Source organism: Salmo salar, chromosome 16, assembly GCF_965601325.2.
Source record: "Salmo salar chromosome 16, fSalSal1, whole genome shotgun sequence".
Classification (NCBI taxonomy): domain Eukaryota; kingdom Metazoa; phylum Chordata; class Actinopteri; order Salmoniformes; family Salmonidae; genus Salmo; species Salmo salar.
In genome coordinates, this window is record NC_138306.1 from 13,207,417 (window position 1) to 13,227,866 (window position 20,450).

The following is a 20,450-nucleotide window of genomic DNA, read 5'->3' on the forward strand; positions in this document are numbered from 1 at the left end:
TTTGTTATCCTTAGGCTCCACCTTCTGTCAGCAAGCCTCAACAAAGGTTTATACTCAAAGAAGGCTTATACTCAAAGAACAACAAATGAAGAGCTGTTGGCATTACTGAAGAACAACCATTTCGCTACACCTGCAATAACATCGGCTAAACACTTGTATGTGAGAAATAAAATTTGATTTGATGAAGAGCCAAATCAGAGGAGGCTGGTGGGAAGGGGGGGCTATAGGAGGAAGGACTTCTTGTAATGGCTGAAATGGAATAAACTGAACAGTTTGCATATGTTTTGATACCGTTCCCAATTCCATTCCAGTCCTTGCAATGAACCCGTCCTACTAGAACTCCTCCCACTCTAGCCTTTTGGGTGGCCTATGCAAGATTTAACGGTGGAGAGAAACATTTATGTTTTAAAGTTGATTTCCTGCAATTCTACACACTTTGCCCTGTGGCGTAGAGAAAATGTTGCAGGTCAGGGCCTCTGGTCGGGTGCCATGCGTGCTCGATTGGTATTCGACTAGGATTAAATTATGTCAGATAAAAAATGTCATGACATGCCTGATGGAAACAGAAGATTTGACGCTAAACTTTCCAAATACACTAGTCAAGGTGGGATCTTTTTGTCTTTAAAATGAATTATGAGAGAAATGTCGGTGGAAATGCTTTTATGCGCAAATATTGATATTATAACCCTCATATCGACGTAAATTTGGAGTCACGCAATGACATGTTCTGTGACCCTCCAACTATGATTCGTTAGGAAATCATGCACTTTATTCGGCTACAGATGAAATAAGTTTTGGTGAACTTCACAGGGTGGTGAAAGTGCCAGGTGATGAGCTTGACGCTCCTTTCCAACAATTATCGAGGGTCTTATGCTGGTGACGTGATGACGATCGATGCTTGGCTACCGTTTGACAAATAAAAATATCTTGCTCTTTTGTCCATAATAATCTTATCATGTATTGTGCATTCTGAAATTATTCAGACCCCTTAACATTTGCCACATTTTGTTACGTTACAGACTTATTCTAAAATGGATGACATAAAAAAGGTCCCTCATCAATCTACACACAATATCCCATAATGAAGAAGTCAAAACAGGTTTTTAGAAACTTTAGCAAATGTAAAAAAACAACAACAACAGAAATACCTTATAGACTCAAAATTCAGCTCAGGTGCATCCTGTTTCCATTGATCATCCTTGTGATGTTTCTACAACTTGATTGGAGTCCACCTGTGGTAAATTCAATTGATTGAACCTGATTTGGAAAGGCACACACCTGTCTATAAAAGGTCCCACAATTGACAGTGCATGTCAGAGCAAAAACCAAGCCATGAGGTCAAAGGAATTGTCCGTAGAGCTCCGAGACAGGATTGTGTTGAGGCACAGATCTGGGGAAGGGTACCAAAAATGTTTTGCAGCATTGAAGGTCCCCAAGAACACAGTAGCCTCCATCATTCTTAAATGGAAGAAGTTTGGAACCACCAAGACTCTTCCTAGAGCTGGCCACCCGGCCAAACTGAGCAATCTGGGGAGAAGGGCCTTGGTCAGGGAGGTGACCAAGAACCCAATGGTCACCCTGACAGAGCTCCAGAGTTCCTCTGTGGAGATGGGAGAACCTTCCAGAAGGACAACCATCCCTGAAGCACTGCACCAATCAGGCCTTAATGGAGAGACCTGACAATAGCTGTGCAGCAACGCTTCCCATCCAACCTGACAGAACTTGAGAGGATTTGCAGAATAGAATGGGAGAAACTCCCAAAATACAGGTGTGGCAAGCTTGTAGCATCATACCCAGGAAGACTCAAGCCTGTAATCGCTGCCAAAGGTGCTTCAACAAAGTACCGAGTAAAGGGTTTGAATACCTATGAAAATGTGATTCTTCAGTCTTTTTCTATTTTTTTTTAATACATTTGCAAAAATGTCTGGGATATTATGGGGTATAGTGTGTAGATTGATGAGAGGGGGGGGGGGAAACAATTTAATCAATTTTAGAATAAGGCTGTAACGTAACAAAATGTGGAAAGTGGTCTGAATACTTTCCGAATGCACTGTATGTCCTTTGCATAGAGTTGATCAGGCTGTTGATTGTGACCTGTGGAATGTTGTCCCACTTGTCTTCAATGGCTGTGTAAAGTTGATGGATATTGGCGGGAACTGGAACATGTTGTCTACACATTGATCCAGAGCATCCCAAACATGCTCAATGGGTGACATGTCTAGTGAGTATGCAGGCCATGGAAGAACTGGGACATTTTCAGCTTCTAGGAATTGTGTACAGATCCTTGTGACATTGGGCCTTGCATTATCATGCTGAAACATGAGGGGATGGCGACGGATGAATGGAACGACAATGGGCCTCAGGATCTCATGGTATCTCTGTGCATTCAAATTGCCATAGATAAAACACAATTGTGTTCTTTGTCCGTAGCTTATCCCTGCCCATACCATAACGTCACCACCACTCAGGGGCAACGTTGACATCAGCAAACTGCTCGGCCACACAACGCCATTCAGTTGAAACCGGCATTCCTCTTTGAAGAGCACACATTTCCAGCGTGCCAGTAGCCATCGAAGGTGAGCATTTGCCCACTGCAGTCTGGTCAAGGGCAACGAGCACGCAGATGAGCTTCGCTGAGACGGTTTCTGACAGTTTGTGATGAAATTCTTCAGTTGTGCATAGGGCAGTTGGGGTAACTGTATTACCGTCACATGGGCAGTCATGAGTCATGACCGCAGTAAAATTCCACATGACCTTGAATCAAACACATCAAAACTGTATCCTGCTTTTAAAACTCACTTCGCTGTGATGATCAATTTGAAGAAAGAAGTTCAACATTGTGGATGTTGTTTCAAAGCCTAACACAACGAAATGGACAGGCAATTTATTAATTTTTTTCATAATTCATTGGGTGGCACATTACCTTTAGCTATACAGAATTTCTCACCACCATGCTTTTCCATTTCATCCTCTCTCCCCTTTATTCTTTTCTCGAGCATGCAGAAGGGCTGTCAACTGTTTAGTGAAATATGTTTTGTTGCGAAAACATGTTACCATCGATGTTCCCAAACAGATTTCACTTGGTTTCCCAAATTAAGCAATGTGTAGCTGCAGGAACAGGGTTGGAGAGCCCATGGCATACTGAGTTTCAGCAGCATACCACTCTGCGGCCCACTGCTGGCTTGCCTCTGAAGCTAAGCAGGGTTGGTCCTGGTCAGTCCCTGGATGGGACACCAGATGCTGCTGGAAGTTAAAAAAATATCTAAACTCCCCACGGTAGTGATTGGGGACATTGCCCTGTGTAGGGTGCTGTCTTTCGGATGGGACGTTAAATGGTTGTCTTGACTCTCTGTGGTCACTAAAGATCCCATGGTACTTATCGTAAGAGTAGGGGTGAAATGCCACGTTCAAAACAACTGGGAACTCAAAAAAGGTCAAATCATGACGTCAGTGATATTCAGGTCGGAAAGTCGGAGCTCTAGTTGTTTTGAAAACACTGAAGTCTGAAATTTATTTTTGAGCGTATGGAACATTTCTGGGATCTTTTACTTCAGCTCATGAAACATGGGACCAACACTTTACATGTTGCGTTCATAATTTGACTCAGTGTATATTTAATTATTTTGGTCGGGGGCCACCTAGCGGCCGGGGTTCCTAAGTGACCGATTGTGCTTGGAATCGGCCCTGCACCCACCATCCTCCACTGATCCAAAGTACTCTGCCAAAGAGAAGAAATGCATCCTTTCTATGTCTGCTGTCAGTGTGTAGCCAGTGTCAATTTTGTCAAAAGATCACACTTTGTACATGTTTATATAGGCCTAGGACAAACTTTGTAAACATGCATTATGAATTGCATTTAAATAATCAAAGTATTTTAATACATGGAGATGGATGGTATTTGAATTAAACTCGAGTGGGAGAACTCTGATTGCATCAGTCTTATTTTTCTTTAAGTTTCCGTGTTTTTGTGTTGAGGGAGACATTGCAGTCATAAATATTGTAGCCATCTTCCATCTGAGAATGTATTTAGCAGGGACCTCACGACGAGAGTGGTCGAAGTTCGACGTCACTTTGGTCCAACCCACTGCCGGAAGACTTTGCTTCATTTTCACCAGAGATCAACAACGCATTTAGCTAGCTATGTAACTTCATTCACCATGCCAGAAGTACACTTTGATTAGGTAACCAAATTGATTCTAATTCTTTTACATGTAACATTAGCTAGCCTGGCTTCGATGCAACCTAGATAGTTTTTACATTGTGCTGTAAAAAAAATATATTGGTTGCATCGAAGCTATAGTTAGCCTAGCAGCCAGATGATGAAAGTCAGGCAGTAGGTAACGAATCGCTGTGTCACACGTTATTGTTTTGTTGTCAGCCAGCAGAGAGACTACTACTCCATCACTCCACTGTCCATTCACTTCAGGTCTGGCAAAAATCGGACCAAAGAAATCTACTCTGCAAGCTAGCTAACCACAGTATACGGTATGTTGCTCACAATAATAGTGTTTTTGCTTGCTAGCTCATGACGTAAGTTAGGCTGTCTCTGCTGTCAAGGTATAAGGACTCGGTGATGTCATTGAAATCACACTATTGGTTTAGCCTTGACAGAACTGTGCATTGTTTGTTATGCGCCAGTGATCTTATGACCAGAAGCCACAGAGCTCTGATTGTTTTTGTTTGCAATCACACCATTAGGATGGTGCGATGTCCTCGCTGCCTTAAGCTGTATTAATGCTTGCCTTGTCTTGGGGTCAGGTTGTCTAAACATCAGCCTGTTACCATGGTTAGTCCACGCTATCAGTCTGAAAGACGTCGCTGTAAAGAAAACACAGTAGTCTGTATCTACAAGCCAGAATGTTGAACACAGTGATATTTAAACGTACTTAATCGGTTGTCCGTGCTGTTGGTCCTTTTGGAGGTAGGAACTGGAGATTGTTGTTTACCCGACTTTTTGCGGCGCCGTTAGGTTCTGTTGCTTGCTTGTATTTTCCATCTCCTGGTGCCTTTCACGTGGTGCACAGTATGTAAACAATAGCCGAATGTAACCAAATGTTCTCGACCAAAGCTCTTCCCTTGCAATCAGCTGATAGTGTTGGAATTTGCCAGATGATTGTGTGGGACAACTTTTGGTCTGTGCTTTGGTTAAACTCGGCTATTGTTGACATATTGTGCAAGTCGCGTGTGAATTGCGGCAGCATTGAAAATACAAACCGACTTACAGACCATCATACTGAAAGTAGTTTTAATAACACTACTCTGTGGCTATTTTGGCTCAGATTACCTCCTACATAAGGACAAAATCAGCGGACAAAACAGGTGAAGTATGTTCAAGTGAAGTTTATTCTACAGTCTGACTTGTGATGGGACTGTACACAAAAAGTGAGCCTACATGTTCGAGACGAGAGAGGAGTCTTCCACTCTCTGATTCGTAGAGGCTAGTGGTCAGCCATCACACAACTGAAAGTATTTGAATGTTTCTTATCCTAATTTATCCCAACTTACATTTTTCAGTCCCGGGACTCAAGTGAGAGGAGCAACATGCCCAAGGACTCTGACAAACCTGGGGGTGGAGAGAACAGAACTGACTCCTCTGAACAGTCCCATAGTAAGAGAGTCCAGAGAGGCACACCTAGTCCTCACAGAGGGAACACCCCACAATGTGAGTAGCACCTATAGGGTGAGAACTAGATGGTATACAGCTACAAACATAATTAAATTTTTGTAGCAGGTTAGGAAATGTGGGTTAAGGTATGGTTAGGGTTAGTTAAAATAAAAAAAATCTCCCTGAAACGACAAAAAAAAAAATGATTTTGACAATTTATGTGTCTAGCCACAACCCAGCTGCCTTAATGGTTCAAAATCAGGTTTTCTAGTTGAAGGCTTGAAGTCCAAAACTAACAGATGTCATTTAAGGTCCACATCCCTTTTTAGAGCTGCATAACCTGTTGCCATTGCACCCCTGTTTCACAGCCAGCCCACCAAGATTTGTGTCAGTGGAGGAGCTCATGGAGACGGCGAAAGGTGTGACCAACATGGCCCTGGCCCATGAGATCGTAGTGAATACTGACTTTCAGGTGAAGCCCTCAGAGCCAGCAGAAGGAAGGTGAGCTCAATGGATAGTCTTATAGAAGTGGCTGTCACTATGTATTCTGATTGCTGTGCCATGCACAATTATGAGACCTGATGTACTGATGCTAGAATCCACAATTTTGTAAATATGCTATTTTTGCATTTTGTATTGCCATTTAAATTATTTCTCTTGATATGCTCCCAGTTTGGAAAAAAGAGTGAAGGAAATTATGCATAAAGCATTCTGGGACGTTCTAGAGGCACAACTGAGTGAGAACCCGCCATCATATAATCACGCTATCAAACTTCTTGCTGAGATCAAACAGGTAAGACAGCTGTTGCTAGGCCATAGATGCAGTAAAGAGGTCTATGGACCGCAGACCGTGGGGGATAGAAGAATGACGCCTGATTGGCATACATTCAACAATTCTGATCTAACGAAGTAGATATTAGTCAAATCCTTCACGATTGATGTATCGTATCAGGCCCAAAGGGTGGTTGCTAAAGTCCGATTTGGATATATTTTCGCTGCATAACATTTAGTAGTCCCTTTTCAGGTTTAGAAAAACATGACTGCTAAATGCTAACTCCAGTTCTTATGAGCTGGTAGCATAGCTAGCATGGAGAAATCATAGGGTGGTATTCAAAGTCGTTTTTTAACTGTAATGCGGTTGATTGGTGACGGTGACGATGACATGAACATGTATTGGGGTTGAAGTCCATACAAGCATTATACTCCGATTTTTACCTCGTGTGAAATACACATACAGTATAAACAATAGCCTAAATGTAGGCTAATTTTGCTCGAGGGCAATGAGGAGATTCGGGATCTTTCGCCCACGGCATCTTTCCCCCACATTTCCATATTTCCTATTCTTATTTCTCGTGTTTTTTTTTCTTGTAGTGATGCATTGTTATTGATTGTTGGGTTTTGAGTTTGCAAGAAAGGCATTTCACTGTACTTGTGCATGTGACATTACAACTTGAAACTTGTTTTGGTCGAGTTCCATTGACCTCTTTACCGCATCTATGTTTTATCATTCAGAAGAGCAATTTTTATTAAACGGTCACTCTCTCTACCACTGTAGACTCTGCTGTCCTTTCTGCTTCCGGGTCATGGTCGGTTGAGGGGGCGAATTGAGGAGGTGCTAGACCTCTCTCTGATCCAGCAGCAGGCAGAGAACGGAGCTCTGGACATCAGTAAGGTGGTTGAGTTTGTCATTGGTATGATGGGTTCACTCTGCGCTCCGAGCCGGGATGAGGAAATCAGGAAGCTTCGGGAAATCACAGATCTTGTGCCTCTGTTAAAGTAAATCGGCAGTCAATTCTTTTTAGTGCTGGAATGGGGTTATCTTTTGAATGATATGTTAATGTGACACAATTTATGTCTCCCTCCTTTTTGTCATTCTAACATAAGGCCTTATTTTGCTAAGATTTGTGCTTGGAATGTCTTCATCCCTGTCACTACTTTAAAATTGTCATACTCTCTCTCATAGGGCGATATTTCCAGTGATGGATAAAATGAAACTTGATATGGCCAATTTTGCAGTCAGCAGTATCCGACCCCACCTCCTGCAACAATCCGTTGAGTACGAACGGAAGAAATTCCAGGAGTTTGTTGAAAAACAACCCAGTAAGGAGGACATCATTAGCGTCTCACAACTGATCATTGCTAATCACTAATGCTTCAATCATCACTTAAGCTATGTTGTGCTGGCTCTTACTGTAGATGATGTAAATGTTTGTGGAGAGTAACATGCAGACTTTTTTTCAGACGCCTTAGACTTTACTGAGAAGTGGCTTCAAGACTCTGCTAAATCTGTACTTCATGAAGATCAAGCGGGTGGGGCGGGTAGTTTACCCACTCCTCTCGCTGTGCACAACCATGCTTACCTGCGTCTGCTTAAATGGAACCACGCCTCTGATCCTTTCCCTGAGGTAGGCTTGTCTGTCATACACCTTACACAGGCCCAACAATAGCCTAACAGTGGTTAGTAATCCTTAAGTCTATTGATGCACCTGTGTGTCGTAAGTAACATTAAAAAAAAAATCCCCATTTAAAATCCATCAGTTTAAGCTAGAGATATCAGTTTTTTTTACTGCGTCTCAATCCACCGCATTCGCCTATGTTGGCCTTCCACATCTCCGGTGGAAGGTGGCTGAGCTACAGCGGTATTCAGACCATGTAACAATCCAGATCATCTCACGAAAACATCTGTAGCATCCGAATTGTGACGCTTATGTGCCAACTTCTGTCTGTAACGTCCGAACCGTTTGGGCTACAAACTAATATGACCCTATGGGACTCGTCTGAAGGTAACCCATACAAATTAATGGAAGTATGGCGGTTGTTTTGGGCCACCAATAATAAGGGGTTAAGTACTGTATGTCAAAAAACCCAACAATATTTCCTGAGCTTTCTTTTATCTCCTAGATAAAGGACAGACACTTCAAAACCTTATTCCTTATTATTTATGTTTTGACTGTCTTTTTTTGCCATTTATGAATGTTTTTGTTCAATGCGTTTCTATGGGCTATAGTAGTAAAGGCCAAATTCAATGTTTGATCAAATCTATATATATTTTTTTATACATAAAGGGGTCTTAAAATTCTAAATCAAATCATCACTTTTTTATATGCCCTCTCTGTCTTTTTCGTTTGTCCCAGACTCTTCTCATGGACCAAGTGCGTTTCCAGGAAATGCAGCAGGTCTTGGAGCAGCTGGTTCTGGTGGCGTCTGTGCTACTCATAGTGTACAACACCACAGGAGAGGCCATCTCAGGCCTGCCAGGCCTTATGGACAGACTGAAGAGGACCATCGGGGTTCTGCTCACAGAGATGCACATGCCGTAAGTACACATTTAAACACACAGTTTGAATGATCATACACACACTTGAATGACATTAGGAATAGTGACTACTCTTGTTTGTCATGCATAATACCCAGAGCCCTCATTCATTTTATGAACTCGCCCAACTCTTAACTTTTGGTCTGAAGGTCTTTCAGTGCAGATGAAGCCTTGGCTACCATTGGAGAGAGGATGTGTGTGGAGCTAAGTGGATGTCTATCAGAACATGGCTTCTCCCCGTTCTCCACCAACCGGCAGAGCATTCTGAAAGGCCAGATCTCGGCTGTTACTCTCCCAGACAACGCCATCCGCAGGCTTATAGGTAATCTAACCATAGTTGAATGTATTTTGCCAATGCCACCCCCTCAATGAAGTTCTGTGCAAAATATAGTTTGGGTCTGTATCTTCTGTCTATTCTTTGATCATCGTTTACATGTGTGGTCATGCAAATGACACAATCTGCTTGTGATGATAGCATACCTAGTTTGTTGCTTTACTGTGTCACTTTAACCCTCTGAGCATGAACATTCTTTCCTTACTCAGGCTCCCGCATCCAGACTTACCTGCTTGCCTTCCTGGAGTCCAGTCACAGGAGTGCTCCAACCCTGCCAGGGGGCCTAGCTCCAATCAGCAAAGAGCTGGAAGAGATTGCCATGAAGTTTGGCCGTCTGGTCCACTTCAACAAGTTGGTTTATTCCCCTTTCTACCAAAAGATCCTTCAGGAGATTGTGCAAGAAGGAGAAAGTCATGACACCTAGGCTTTAACACTGAACTGTCAAATAAAATGGGATTACTGTAGGTTATCCATGCTTTCCATTGTATGGCTAAAGATAATGTAATAATGACAGTATTGTACAATGCCAGTATTAATTGATATCAAAATACTTATACACAAGCGCTGTTGCATTCACATGTTACTTATTTGATGATGGTGCATCTGTTTCTGGATTGGTACAACAAACACGGGTAAAAAAGGCTTAATACAAAACTGCATGTTTTCTTTTACTTGCATTAAATAAGGAGCTCTGTGATAGCACCTGGAAATGATTTGGTACTGGCTACTCATGAATTGAATTGCTTAAAAACATATACAACAAGATGTAGAATTACTCCCAGAAGACACTAAAAAGTATTCCTTAATACACGTTTCCAAAGTGGTCCTCGGTGGTAAAGGGGAGAACATAAGAGGTATTTTTGTGTAGAGACACTCCTTGTTGGATATTTATTTCCACTGTAAACTGCTATGTATACTGTAAAGCACACATCGCTACCTAGGTTTCCATCCAATTGGCGACAAAAGTTTCATGCGAATATTCAAAAATCTGCATAAAACAATATGCACATTTTCCCAGCAGAGATGTGTTCCCATCAAATTGACAGATAAAAGGCTGCGCGTGATGATGTAGGTCAACTAAAAATAGCTTTTGCGGTTAAATTCCCATGTACCGAATAAAAATAAATAAACAAGTTAAATGGGTTTCCAGCGCATTTTCAACTCTACACAAAATGTTGGATTATATAGTGAGTGTGCCCACTCTGGTATTGGCATCGCTGTTAGCTAGAGCGCACCTATAGTTTACATTATGAGATTATTAGGACAAAAGAGCGAGATTATTTGATATGTCAAACAGCAGCCCAGCATCGATGATCATGTCACCAGAATAAGACCCTCGATATTTATTGGAAAGGAGCATCAAGCTCATCATCTTGCACTTTCACCACCCTGTGAAGTTCATCACTTATTCACAACTTATTTTATCTTTAGCCTAATAAACTGCATGCTTTCCCTACGAGTCTTAGTGGGAGGACCACAACATGTCATCGTTTGACACCAAGTTTACTTCGATGTGATGGTTATTATATCAATATTTGCGCATAAAAGTGTTTCCATTGATATTTCTCGCATAATTCATTTTACCAACACAAATTCCACCTTGTCTAGCATCTTTAGGCCTGTCATAACATTTTTTTTTATCTGACATGTACTTTACTTGCATGAAAAGGTTGGATGGGAACCTGGTTATTGACAGTGATCATGATTAGTGCCTTGCACCTTCATGTGACCAGCTGTAGATTCATGATTTGGTAATTGTTTAAACATGTTAACAATTTTAATGAAAGGACAAAATGTAATACTGAACCATACAATCAATGAAATGTATTTATGAAGCCCTTTTTACATCAGCAGATGTCACAAAGTGCTATACAGAAACCCAGCCTAAAACACCAAACAGCAAGCAATGCAAATGTAGAAGCACGCTGGCTAGGAAAAACTCCCTAGAAAAGCAGGAACCTAGGAAGAAACCAAGAGGAACCAGGCTCAAACGGGTGACCAGTCCTCTTCTGGCTGTGCCAGGTGGAGATTACAGTGAGGGGAAAAAAGTATTTGATCCCCTGCTGATTTTGTACGTTTGCCCACTGACAAAGAAATTATCCGTCTATAATTTTAATGGTAGGTTTATTTGAACAGTGAGAGACAGAATAACAACAACAAAAAATCCAGAAAAACGCATGTCAAAAATGTTATAAATTGATTTGCATTTTAATGAGGGAAATAAGTATTTGACCCCTCTGCAAAACATGACTTAGTACTTGGTGGCAAAACCCTTGTTGGCAATCACAGAGGTCAGACATTTCTTGTAGTTGGCCACCAGGTTTGCACACATCTCAGGAGGGATTTTGTCCCACTCCTCTTTGCAGATCTTCTCCAAGTCATTAAGGTTTCGAGGCTGACGTTTGGCAACTCGAACCTTCAGCTCCCTCCACAGATTTTCTATGGGATTAAGGTCGGGAGACTGGCTAGGCCACTCCAGGACCTTAATGTGCTTATTCTTGAGCCACTCCTTTGTTGGCCGTGTGTTTTGGGTCATTGTCATGCTGGAATACCCAATCACGACCCATTTTCAATGTCCTGGCTGAGGGAAGGAGGTTCTCACCCAAGATTTGATGGTACATGGCTCCGTCCATCGTCCCTTTGATGCGGTGAAGTTGTCCTGTCCCCTTAGCAGAAAAACGCCCCCAAAGCATATTGTTTCCACCTCCATGTTTGACGGTGGGGATGGTGTTCTTGGGGTCATAGGCAGCATTCCTCCTCCTCCAAACACAGCGAGTTGAGTTGATGCCAAAGAGCTCCATTTTGGTCTCATCTGACCACAGCACTTTCACCCAGTTGTCCTCTGAATCATTCAGATATTCATTGGCAAACTTCAGACGGGCATGTATATGTGCTTTCTTGAGCAGGGGGACCTTGCGGGCGCTGCAGGATTTCAGTCCTTCACGGCGTAGTGTGTTACCAATTGTTTCTTGGTGACTATGGTCCCAGCTGCCTTGAGATCATTGACAAGATCCTCCCGTGTAGTTCTGGGCTGATTCCTCACCGTTCTCATGATCATTGCAACTCCACGAGGTGAGATCTTGCATGGAGCCCCAGGCCGAGGGAGATTGACAGTTCTTTTGTGTTTCTTCCATTTGCGAATAATCGCACCAACTGTTGTCACCTTCTCACCAAGCTGCTTGGCGATGGTCTTGTAGCCCATTCCAGCCTTGTGTTGGTCTACAATCTTGTCCCTGACATCCTTGGAGAGCTCTTTGGTCTTGGCCATGGTGGAGAGTTTGGAATCTGATTGATTGATTGCTTCTGTGGACAGGTGTCTTTTATACAGGTAACGAGCTGAGATTAAATGCAAATCAACTTTTATAACATTTTTGACATGCGTTTTTCTGGATTTTTTTGTTGTTTTTCTGTCTCTCACTGTTCAAATAAACCTACCATTAAAATTATAGACGGATAATTTCTTTGTCAGTGGGCAAACGTACAAAATCAGCAGGGGATCAAAAACTTTTTTCCCTCATTGTATAAGAGTACATGGCCATTAGGCCAGATTGGTCTTCAGTATGTTCAAATGTTCGTAGATGATCAGCTGGGTAAAATAATAATCACAGTGGTTGTAGAGAGGTTGCAACAGTTCAGTACCTCAGGAGTAAATGTCAGTTGGCTTTTCATAGCCAAGCATTCAGCAGTGGTGTTAAGTACTTATGTTTTTTGGGGTATCTCTACTGTACTATTTATATTTTTGACAACTTTTACTTCACTACATTCCTAAAGAAAATAATTTACTTTTTGTTCCATATATTTTCCCTGACACCCAAAAGTACTCATTACATTTTGACAGGAAAATGATCCAATTTACGCACTTATCAAGAGGAGATCCCTGCTCACCCCTACTGCGTCTGATCTGGCGGACTCACTAAATACATGCTTCATTTGTAAATTATGTCAGTGTTGGAGTGTGCCCAAGGCTATCTGTCTGCTTTGCTTACTATAAGGAATTTGAAATTATTACTTTTGATACTTAAGTGTATTTAAAACCAAATACTTTTAGACTTTTACTCAAGTATTATTTTAATGCGTGACTTTCACTTTTACTTGAGTCATTTTCTATTAAAGTATCTTTACTTTTACTGAAGTATGACGTTTGAATACTTTTTCCACCACTGGCATTCAGAGGTCGAGGCAGCAGGTATGGTAGAGAGAGAGAGTCTAAAACACCAGGTTTTTACAAGCTCTGTTTGCTTTTTGGCAAACCAGGTTTCCATCCAACCTTTTTATGTGAGTAAAGTACATGTTGGATAAAAAAATGTATTGACAGGCCTGATGGAAACAGCAAATTTGTCTGTAAACTTTTCAAATCTCGACAAAACAAAATACGCTAGACAAGGGGGGATCTTTTGCTGTCTAAAATGTATTATGCGAGAAATGGCAGTGGAAATGTTTTTATGTGCAAATATTGATCATATTGGAGTCACGTAATGATATTTTCTGATCCTCCCACTACGAGTCGGGAAAGCATGCAATTTATTTGGTAAGGCTACATTTTTTAAACATTTTTTTTATAAAAAAAATAAATAATTCACCTTTATTTAACCAGGTAGGCCAGTTGAGAACAAGTCCTCATTTACAACTGCGACCTGGCCAAGATAAAGCAAAGCAGTGCGACACAAACAACAACACAGAGTTACACATGGAATAAACAAACATAGTCAATAACGCAATAGAAAAATCTATATACAGTGTGTGCAAATGAGGTAAGATTAGGGAGGTAAGGCAATAAATAGGTCATAGTGGTGAAGTAATTACAATTTGGCAATTAAACACTGGACTGATAGATGTGCAGAAGATGAATGTACTAGTAGAGATACTGGGGTGCAAAGGACCAAAAAAACTATGGGGATGAGGTAGTTGGATGGCTATTTACAGATGGGCTATGTACAGGTGCAATGATCTGTGAGTTGCTCATTCAGCTGATGCTTAAAGTTAGTGAGGGAGATATGAGTCTCCAGCTTCAGTGATTTTTGCAATTCGTTCCAGTCATTGGCAGCAGAGAACTGGAAGGAGAGACGGCCAAAGGAGGAATAGGCTTTAAGGGTGACCAGTGAAATATACCTGCTGGAGCGCGTGCTACGGGTGGGTGCTGCTATGGTGACCAGTGAGCTGAGATAAGGCGGGGATTTACCTAGCAAAGACTTATAGATGACCTGGAGCCAGTGGGTTTGGCGATGAAAATTAAGCGAGGGTCAGCCAATAAGAGCATACAGGTCGCAGTGGTGGGTAGTATATGGGGCTTTGGTGACAAAACGGATGGCACTGTGATAGACTGCATCCAATTTGCTGAGTAGAGTGTTGGAGGCTATTTTGTAAATGACATCGCCAAAGTCAAGGATCAGTAGGATAGTCAGTTTTACGAGGGTATGTTTGGCAGCATGAGTGAAGGATGCTTTTCTGCGAAATAGGAAGCCAATTCTAGATTAAATTTTGGATTGGAGACAGATGAAAAGTTATGAACTTCACTGGGTGGTGAAAGTGCACGGTGATGAGCTTGATGCTCATTTCCAATACCTATCGAGGGTCTTATTCTGTTGACATGAGAATTGATGCTTGTCTGCCGTTTGACAAATAACAATAATCTCGCTCTTTTGTCCATAATAATCTTATCATGTAGTAGGCTATACCCACACTGTATCTGCGAGTGCGAGCTGTTGGCTAGAGCGCCCATGCACTCACCAGAATGGGACGTTCGCAATATTACACAAAATGTTTTGTGACAAAACCATCAGTAGAGTAGAAAATGCGATGGAAATGTTTTATTCGGCACTCCGTCATCTGGCACGGCCTTTTATTGGCCACTAGCCAATTTGATGGAAACGTCTGTGGTGGGAAAATGTACATATTGTTTTTAAGAATTTTTGAATATTCGCATTTAAAATCTGTCCCCAATTGGATGGAAACCCAGCTATAAATGCAGATAAAACCAGTCATGCATACAAATGTGTATATACTGTAAGAGCTTGATGTTACTGTTTAACTTATTGTTTTCTCAACATCTACTGCATGTCCATCGATCTTTTGACTCATTCCATGCAACATTAACTCTCCTTCAATGCATAGCCGCGGGAAGTAGGGGTGCCGAGGGTGCAGTAGCACCCCCTGAAAAATCTGGGGGGAAAAAAATTGATGAATAAAAATATACAGTAGCAATGAAAAGTTTGGACACACCTACTCATTCAAGTGTTTTTCTTTATTTTTACTATTTTCTACATTGTAGAATAATAGTGAAGACATCAAAACTATGAACTAACACATATGGAATCATGTAGTAACTCAAAAAGTGTTAAACAAATCAAAACATATTTTATAATTTAGATTCTTCAAAGTAGCCACCCTTTGCATTGAGGACAGCTTTGCACACTCTTGGCATTCTCTTAACCAGCTTCACCTGGAATGCTTTTCCAGCAATCTTGAAGGAGTTCCCACATATGCTGAGCACTTGTTGGCTGCTTTTCCTTCACTCTGCGGTCCAACTCATCCCAAACCATCTCAATTGGGTTGAGATTGGGGGATTGTGGAGGCCAGGTCATCTGATTCAGTACTCCATCACATTCTTGCAAAAAACGAATCTGTTTTTGCCTTGTTATTATGGGGTATTGTGTATAGATTGATGAAAAAAACTAACAATTAATCAATTTTAGAATAAGGCTGTAACATAACAAAATGTGGAAAAAGAAGTCAAAGGGTCTGAATACTTTCCGAGTGCACTGTAAGCATTTTCTTTTTCGCGGCAGGTAGCCTAGTGGTTAAGTGTTTGGCTAGTAACCGAAAGGTTGCTGGTTGGAATCTCAAAGCCGACTAGGTGAAAAATCTGTTGATTTGCCCTTTAGTGAAGCACGTAACCCCAATTGCTCCGATAAGTTGCTCTGGATAAAGGAGTCTGCTAAATGACTAAAATGTAATGATCAGCTCGTCAAAAATTGAAGGATGCAAACTTGAAACCACTTATCATGACAATTTATCCCACGGTGTAAAGCTCCTGGACAGCAGTTGTGAGTAGCCTGATTATCCATTCCATATTGTCCATTTTACTTTGACCTGTCCTGTTTTTAGGATCTGTTTTTTGTTAACTTGTCAGCAATTTAAAGACATTTTTTTTTATTGGGCACCATTTGTGTTAGACACATCATGCAGATTTATCAGATCAAATAGCCTGTCTCATTACATTGTCATACATTTTATCTCCAGCCTGTAGGCCACAGAAAAGGCCACATACTCCATATTTGATATCTGCTATGATTTATGTCAGATTATTTTTTTTTTTTTACGGGTTTGTTGGAAAGTGGCAGCGATGCATTTCTCCAACAGCACCATGGAGACGCACGCTGGAAATGGACAAGCAACATTTCTTGCGCCCCTGCCTTTGACAAAGTGGCCACTGTTTATTATACGGCTGCATCAGCACTCACTTAAAAAGCCCATATGCCACTGGTTGAGAGAAATTGACATTGTTTTTGGGCAGAAATATGTGAGGTTTTTATGTGTTGTTGAAGGTGCGTCTTGGTCAGTTTAGCTCAGAAAATGCCACCCTCTTCAATCTGCCGCCATAGGCGGCCACATAATCCTGCCTAATGAGCGGACAGGCCTTGCCTGTATTAGTGGACGGATACAGCAGTCTGTAGCACGAGGATAAATGTTTTTCTCCCAAATTTGCAGCACCCCCACCCCCAAACATCTTCCCTTGGCTATGCTTCAATGTATTGTTACATAAAGTGTTATCACATCAATGTTACTTATTTTGTGTAATGCTGTAATTACCTATTAGCAATGATTAGCAATGTTCAGCACTGAACATTAAGCACTCAATAAATCATGAGAATATTTATTTGTTTTCAGGTTTGTGTTGGTTGTCAAGCCTTTGCTGAATTTAGTTTGCTGCCTTTTTGTGACTTTGATATGATTAGGATCTTCATTAGCCGACGCCAGTGGCGACAGCTAGTCTTACTGGGGTCCGACACATAACGAAAAAGACATTACAGACAAATGAATACAATTTACATACATTTAAAAACATGAATGTGTGTGTTTGCGCACGCATCTATCAATTAGCCCATATGCCACTGGTTGAGATTGTCATTGTTTTTGGGCAGAATTATGAGGTTTTTATGTGTTGTTGAAGGTGCATCTTGGTTAGTTTAGCTCAGAAAATGTCACCCTCTTCAATCTGCTGCATAATCCTGCCTAATGAGCGGGCTGGCTTACCTGTATTAGTGGACGGATACAGCATAAATGTCAGTACATTCACACAACTTTGAAGGTGAGAGCAATCTATTTTTTTGTTTAGAGGAAACAAACATTTCTGTATATATACAGTTGAAGTCGGAAGTTTACATACACCTTAGCTAAATACATTTATACTCCGTTTTTCAAAATTCCTGACATTTAATCCTAGTAAAAGTGCCCTGTCTTTGGTCAGTTAGGATCACCACTTTATTTTAAGGATGTGAAATGTCAGAATAATAGTAGAGAGAATGATTTATTTCAGCTTTTTTTTCTTTCATCACATTCCCAGTGGGTCAGAAGTTTACATACACTCAGCAAAAAAATGTATGAAATTGTATGAAATATATGCATTCACTACTGTAAGTCGCTCTGGATAAGAGCGTCTGCTAAATGACTAAAATGTAAATGTAAATGTAATTAGTATTTGGTAGCATTGACTTTAAATTGTTTAACGGGTCAAACGTTTTGGGTTGCCTTCCACAAGCTTCCCACAATAAGTTGGGTGAATTTTGGCCCATTACTCCTGACAGAGTTGGTGTATTTGCCAATTTCTCGCATTGCGTAGCCTTCATTTCTCAGAACAAGAATAAACTGACGAGTTTCAGAAGAAAGTTCTTTGTTTCTGGCCATTTTGAGCCTGTAATCGAACCCACAAATGCTGATGCTCCAGATACTCAACTAGTCTAAAGAAGGCCTGTTTTATTGCTTCTTTAATCAGAAAAACAGTTTTCAGCTGTGCTAACATAATTGCATAAGGGTTTTCTAATGATCAATTAGCCTTTTAAAATGATAAACTTGGATTAGCTAACACAACATGCCATTGGAACACAGGACTCATGGTTGCTGAAAATGGGCCTCTGTACGCCTATGTAGATATTCCATTCAAAATCAGCCGTTTCTAGCTACAATAGTCATTTACAACATGAACAATGTCTACACTCTATTTCTGATTAATTTAATGGGAAAAAAGTGCTTTTCTTTAAAAAACAAGGTCATTTCTAAGTGATCCCAAACGGTAGTAAGCACAGTCAAAAGTTTAGACAAACCTACTCATTCAAGGGATTTTCTTTATTTACTATATTGTAGAATAATAGTGAAGACATCAAAACTATGAAATAGCACATATGGAATCATGTAGCAACCAAATCAGAAATATTAAATTTGAGATTCTTGAAGGTAGTCACCCTTTGCCTTGACAGCTTTGCACACTCTTGGTATTCTCTCAACCAGCTTCATGAGCGCTTGTTGGCTTGCTTTTTCTTCACTCTGCGGTCGAACTCATCCCAAACCATTTAACTTGGGTTGAGGTCGGGTGATTGTGGAGGCCAGGTCATCCGATGCAGCACGCCATCACTCTCCTTGGTCAAATAGCCCTTACACAGCCTGGAGGTGTTTTGTGGTCATTGTCCTGTTGAAAACCAATGATAGTCCTACTAAGCGCAAACCAGATGGGATGGTGTATTGCTGCATAATGCTGTGGTAGTCATGCTGGTTAAGTGTGCTTTGAATTCAAAATAAGTCACGAGTGTCAAAAGCAAAGCACCCCCACACTTCCTCCTTCACATTGGGAACCACAAATGCGGAGATCATCCGTTCACTTACTCTGCGTCTCACAAAGACAACGGTTGGAACCAAAAATCTCAAATTTGGACTCATCAAACCAAAGGACAGATTTCCACCGGCCTAATGTCCATTGCTCATGTTTCGTGGCCCAAGCAAGTCTCTTCTTATTGGTGTCCTTTAGTAGTGGTTTCTTTGCAGCAATTCGACCATGAAGGCCTGATTCACGCAGTCTCCTCTGAACAGTTGATATCAGGTTTGGAGGTAAGATCCAGATGCAGATTGTGTCAAAGTAACAATGTTTATTACAGCAACAGGCAAATGACAGGTCAAGGCAGGCAGGGGTTGATAATCCAGAGTATTGGAGCAAAGGTAATCCAGAGTTGGGGAAGTAGTACAGGATGTCAGGCAGGCTCAGGTGCAAGCAGAGTGGTCAGACAGGCAGGCTCAGGGGCAAGCAGAGTGGTCAGACAGGCAGGCTCAGAGTCAGGAGAGGTAAGGTTCAAAACCACGAGGGTGAGGAAAAAGAGAGACTGGGGAAAATCAGGAGCTGAGACAAAACCGCTGGTTGACTTCACAAACAAAACAAACTGGCACAGACAAACAGAAAACACAGGTATAAATACACAGGGGAAGATGGACGACACCTGGAGGGGGTGGAAACAAGCACAAGGACAGGTGAAACAGATCAGTGTGTGACAATTGAGTTGTGTCTGTTACTTGAACTCTGTGAAGCATTTATTTGGACTGCAATTTTTGAGGCTGGTAATTCTAATGAACTTATCCTCTGCAGCAAAGGTAACTCTGGGTCTTCCTTTCTTGTGGAGGTCCTCATGAGAGCCAGTTTCATCATAGCGCTTGGTTTTCGCGATCGCACTTGAAGAAACTTTCAAAGCCATCGAATCTTCCAGATTGACTTACCTTCATGTCTTAAAGTAATGATGGACATTTGTTTTTCTGTGCTTATTTGAGCTGTTCTTTCCATAATATGTACTTGGTCTTTTACCAAATAGGGCTATCTTCTGTATACCACCCCTACCTTTTCACAACACAACTGATTGGCTCAAATGTATTAAGAAGGAAAGAAATTCCCCAAATTAACTTTTAAGAAGGCACACCTGTTAATTGAAATGCATTCCAGGTGATTACCTCATGAAGCTGGTTGAGAGAATTCCAAGAGTGTGCAAAGCTGTCATTAAGGCAAAGGTTGGCTACTTTGAAGAATCTCAAATACAAAATATATTTATATTTAAAATATAAATATATTTCTACAATGTAGAAAATAGTACAAATAGATTAAAATCCTTGAATGAGTAGGTGTGTCCAAACCTTTGACTGGTAGTGTATATTTATTTTCTTTG

At 41.2% G+C, this 20,450-nt stretch overlaps 1 protein-coding gene across 6 annotated transcripts; it reads left to right on the forward strand.

The window, feature by feature from the left end:
- The first annotated feature begins 439 nt into the window (after positions 1 to 439).
- On the forward strand, positions 440 to 17,131 carry tcp11l1 (t-complex 11, testis-specific-like 1). Of its 6 annotated transcripts, none has more exons than XM_014148071.3 (11): positions 4,067 to 4,181; positions 4,379 to 4,485; positions 5,515 to 5,662; positions 5,974 to 6,106; positions 6,278 to 6,398; positions 7,161 to 7,381; positions 7,569 to 7,705; positions 7,847 to 8,010; positions 8,740 to 8,921; positions 9,071 to 9,243; positions 9,465 to 17,131. In XM_014148071.3, exons 3-11 carry the CDS (start codon positions 5,542 to 5,544, stop codon positions 9,677 to 9,679), a joined length of 1,467 nt encoding a protein of 488 aa, XP_014003546.1. In that variant the 5' UTR covers positions 4,067 to 4,181; positions 4,379 to 4,485; positions 5,515 to 5,541; the 3' UTR covers positions 9,680 to 17,131. The 6 variants fall into 6 exon arrangements, with proteins under 6 accessions (XP_014003545.1, XP_014003546.1, XP_014003547.1 ...); XM_014148072.3 differs by having other exon boundaries at positions 4,076 to 4,181; positions 4,383 to 4,485; XM_014148073.3 differs by having other exon boundaries at positions 4,097 to 4,181; positions 4,427 to 4,485.
- Positions 17,132 to 20,450: the final 3,319 nt, after the last annotated feature.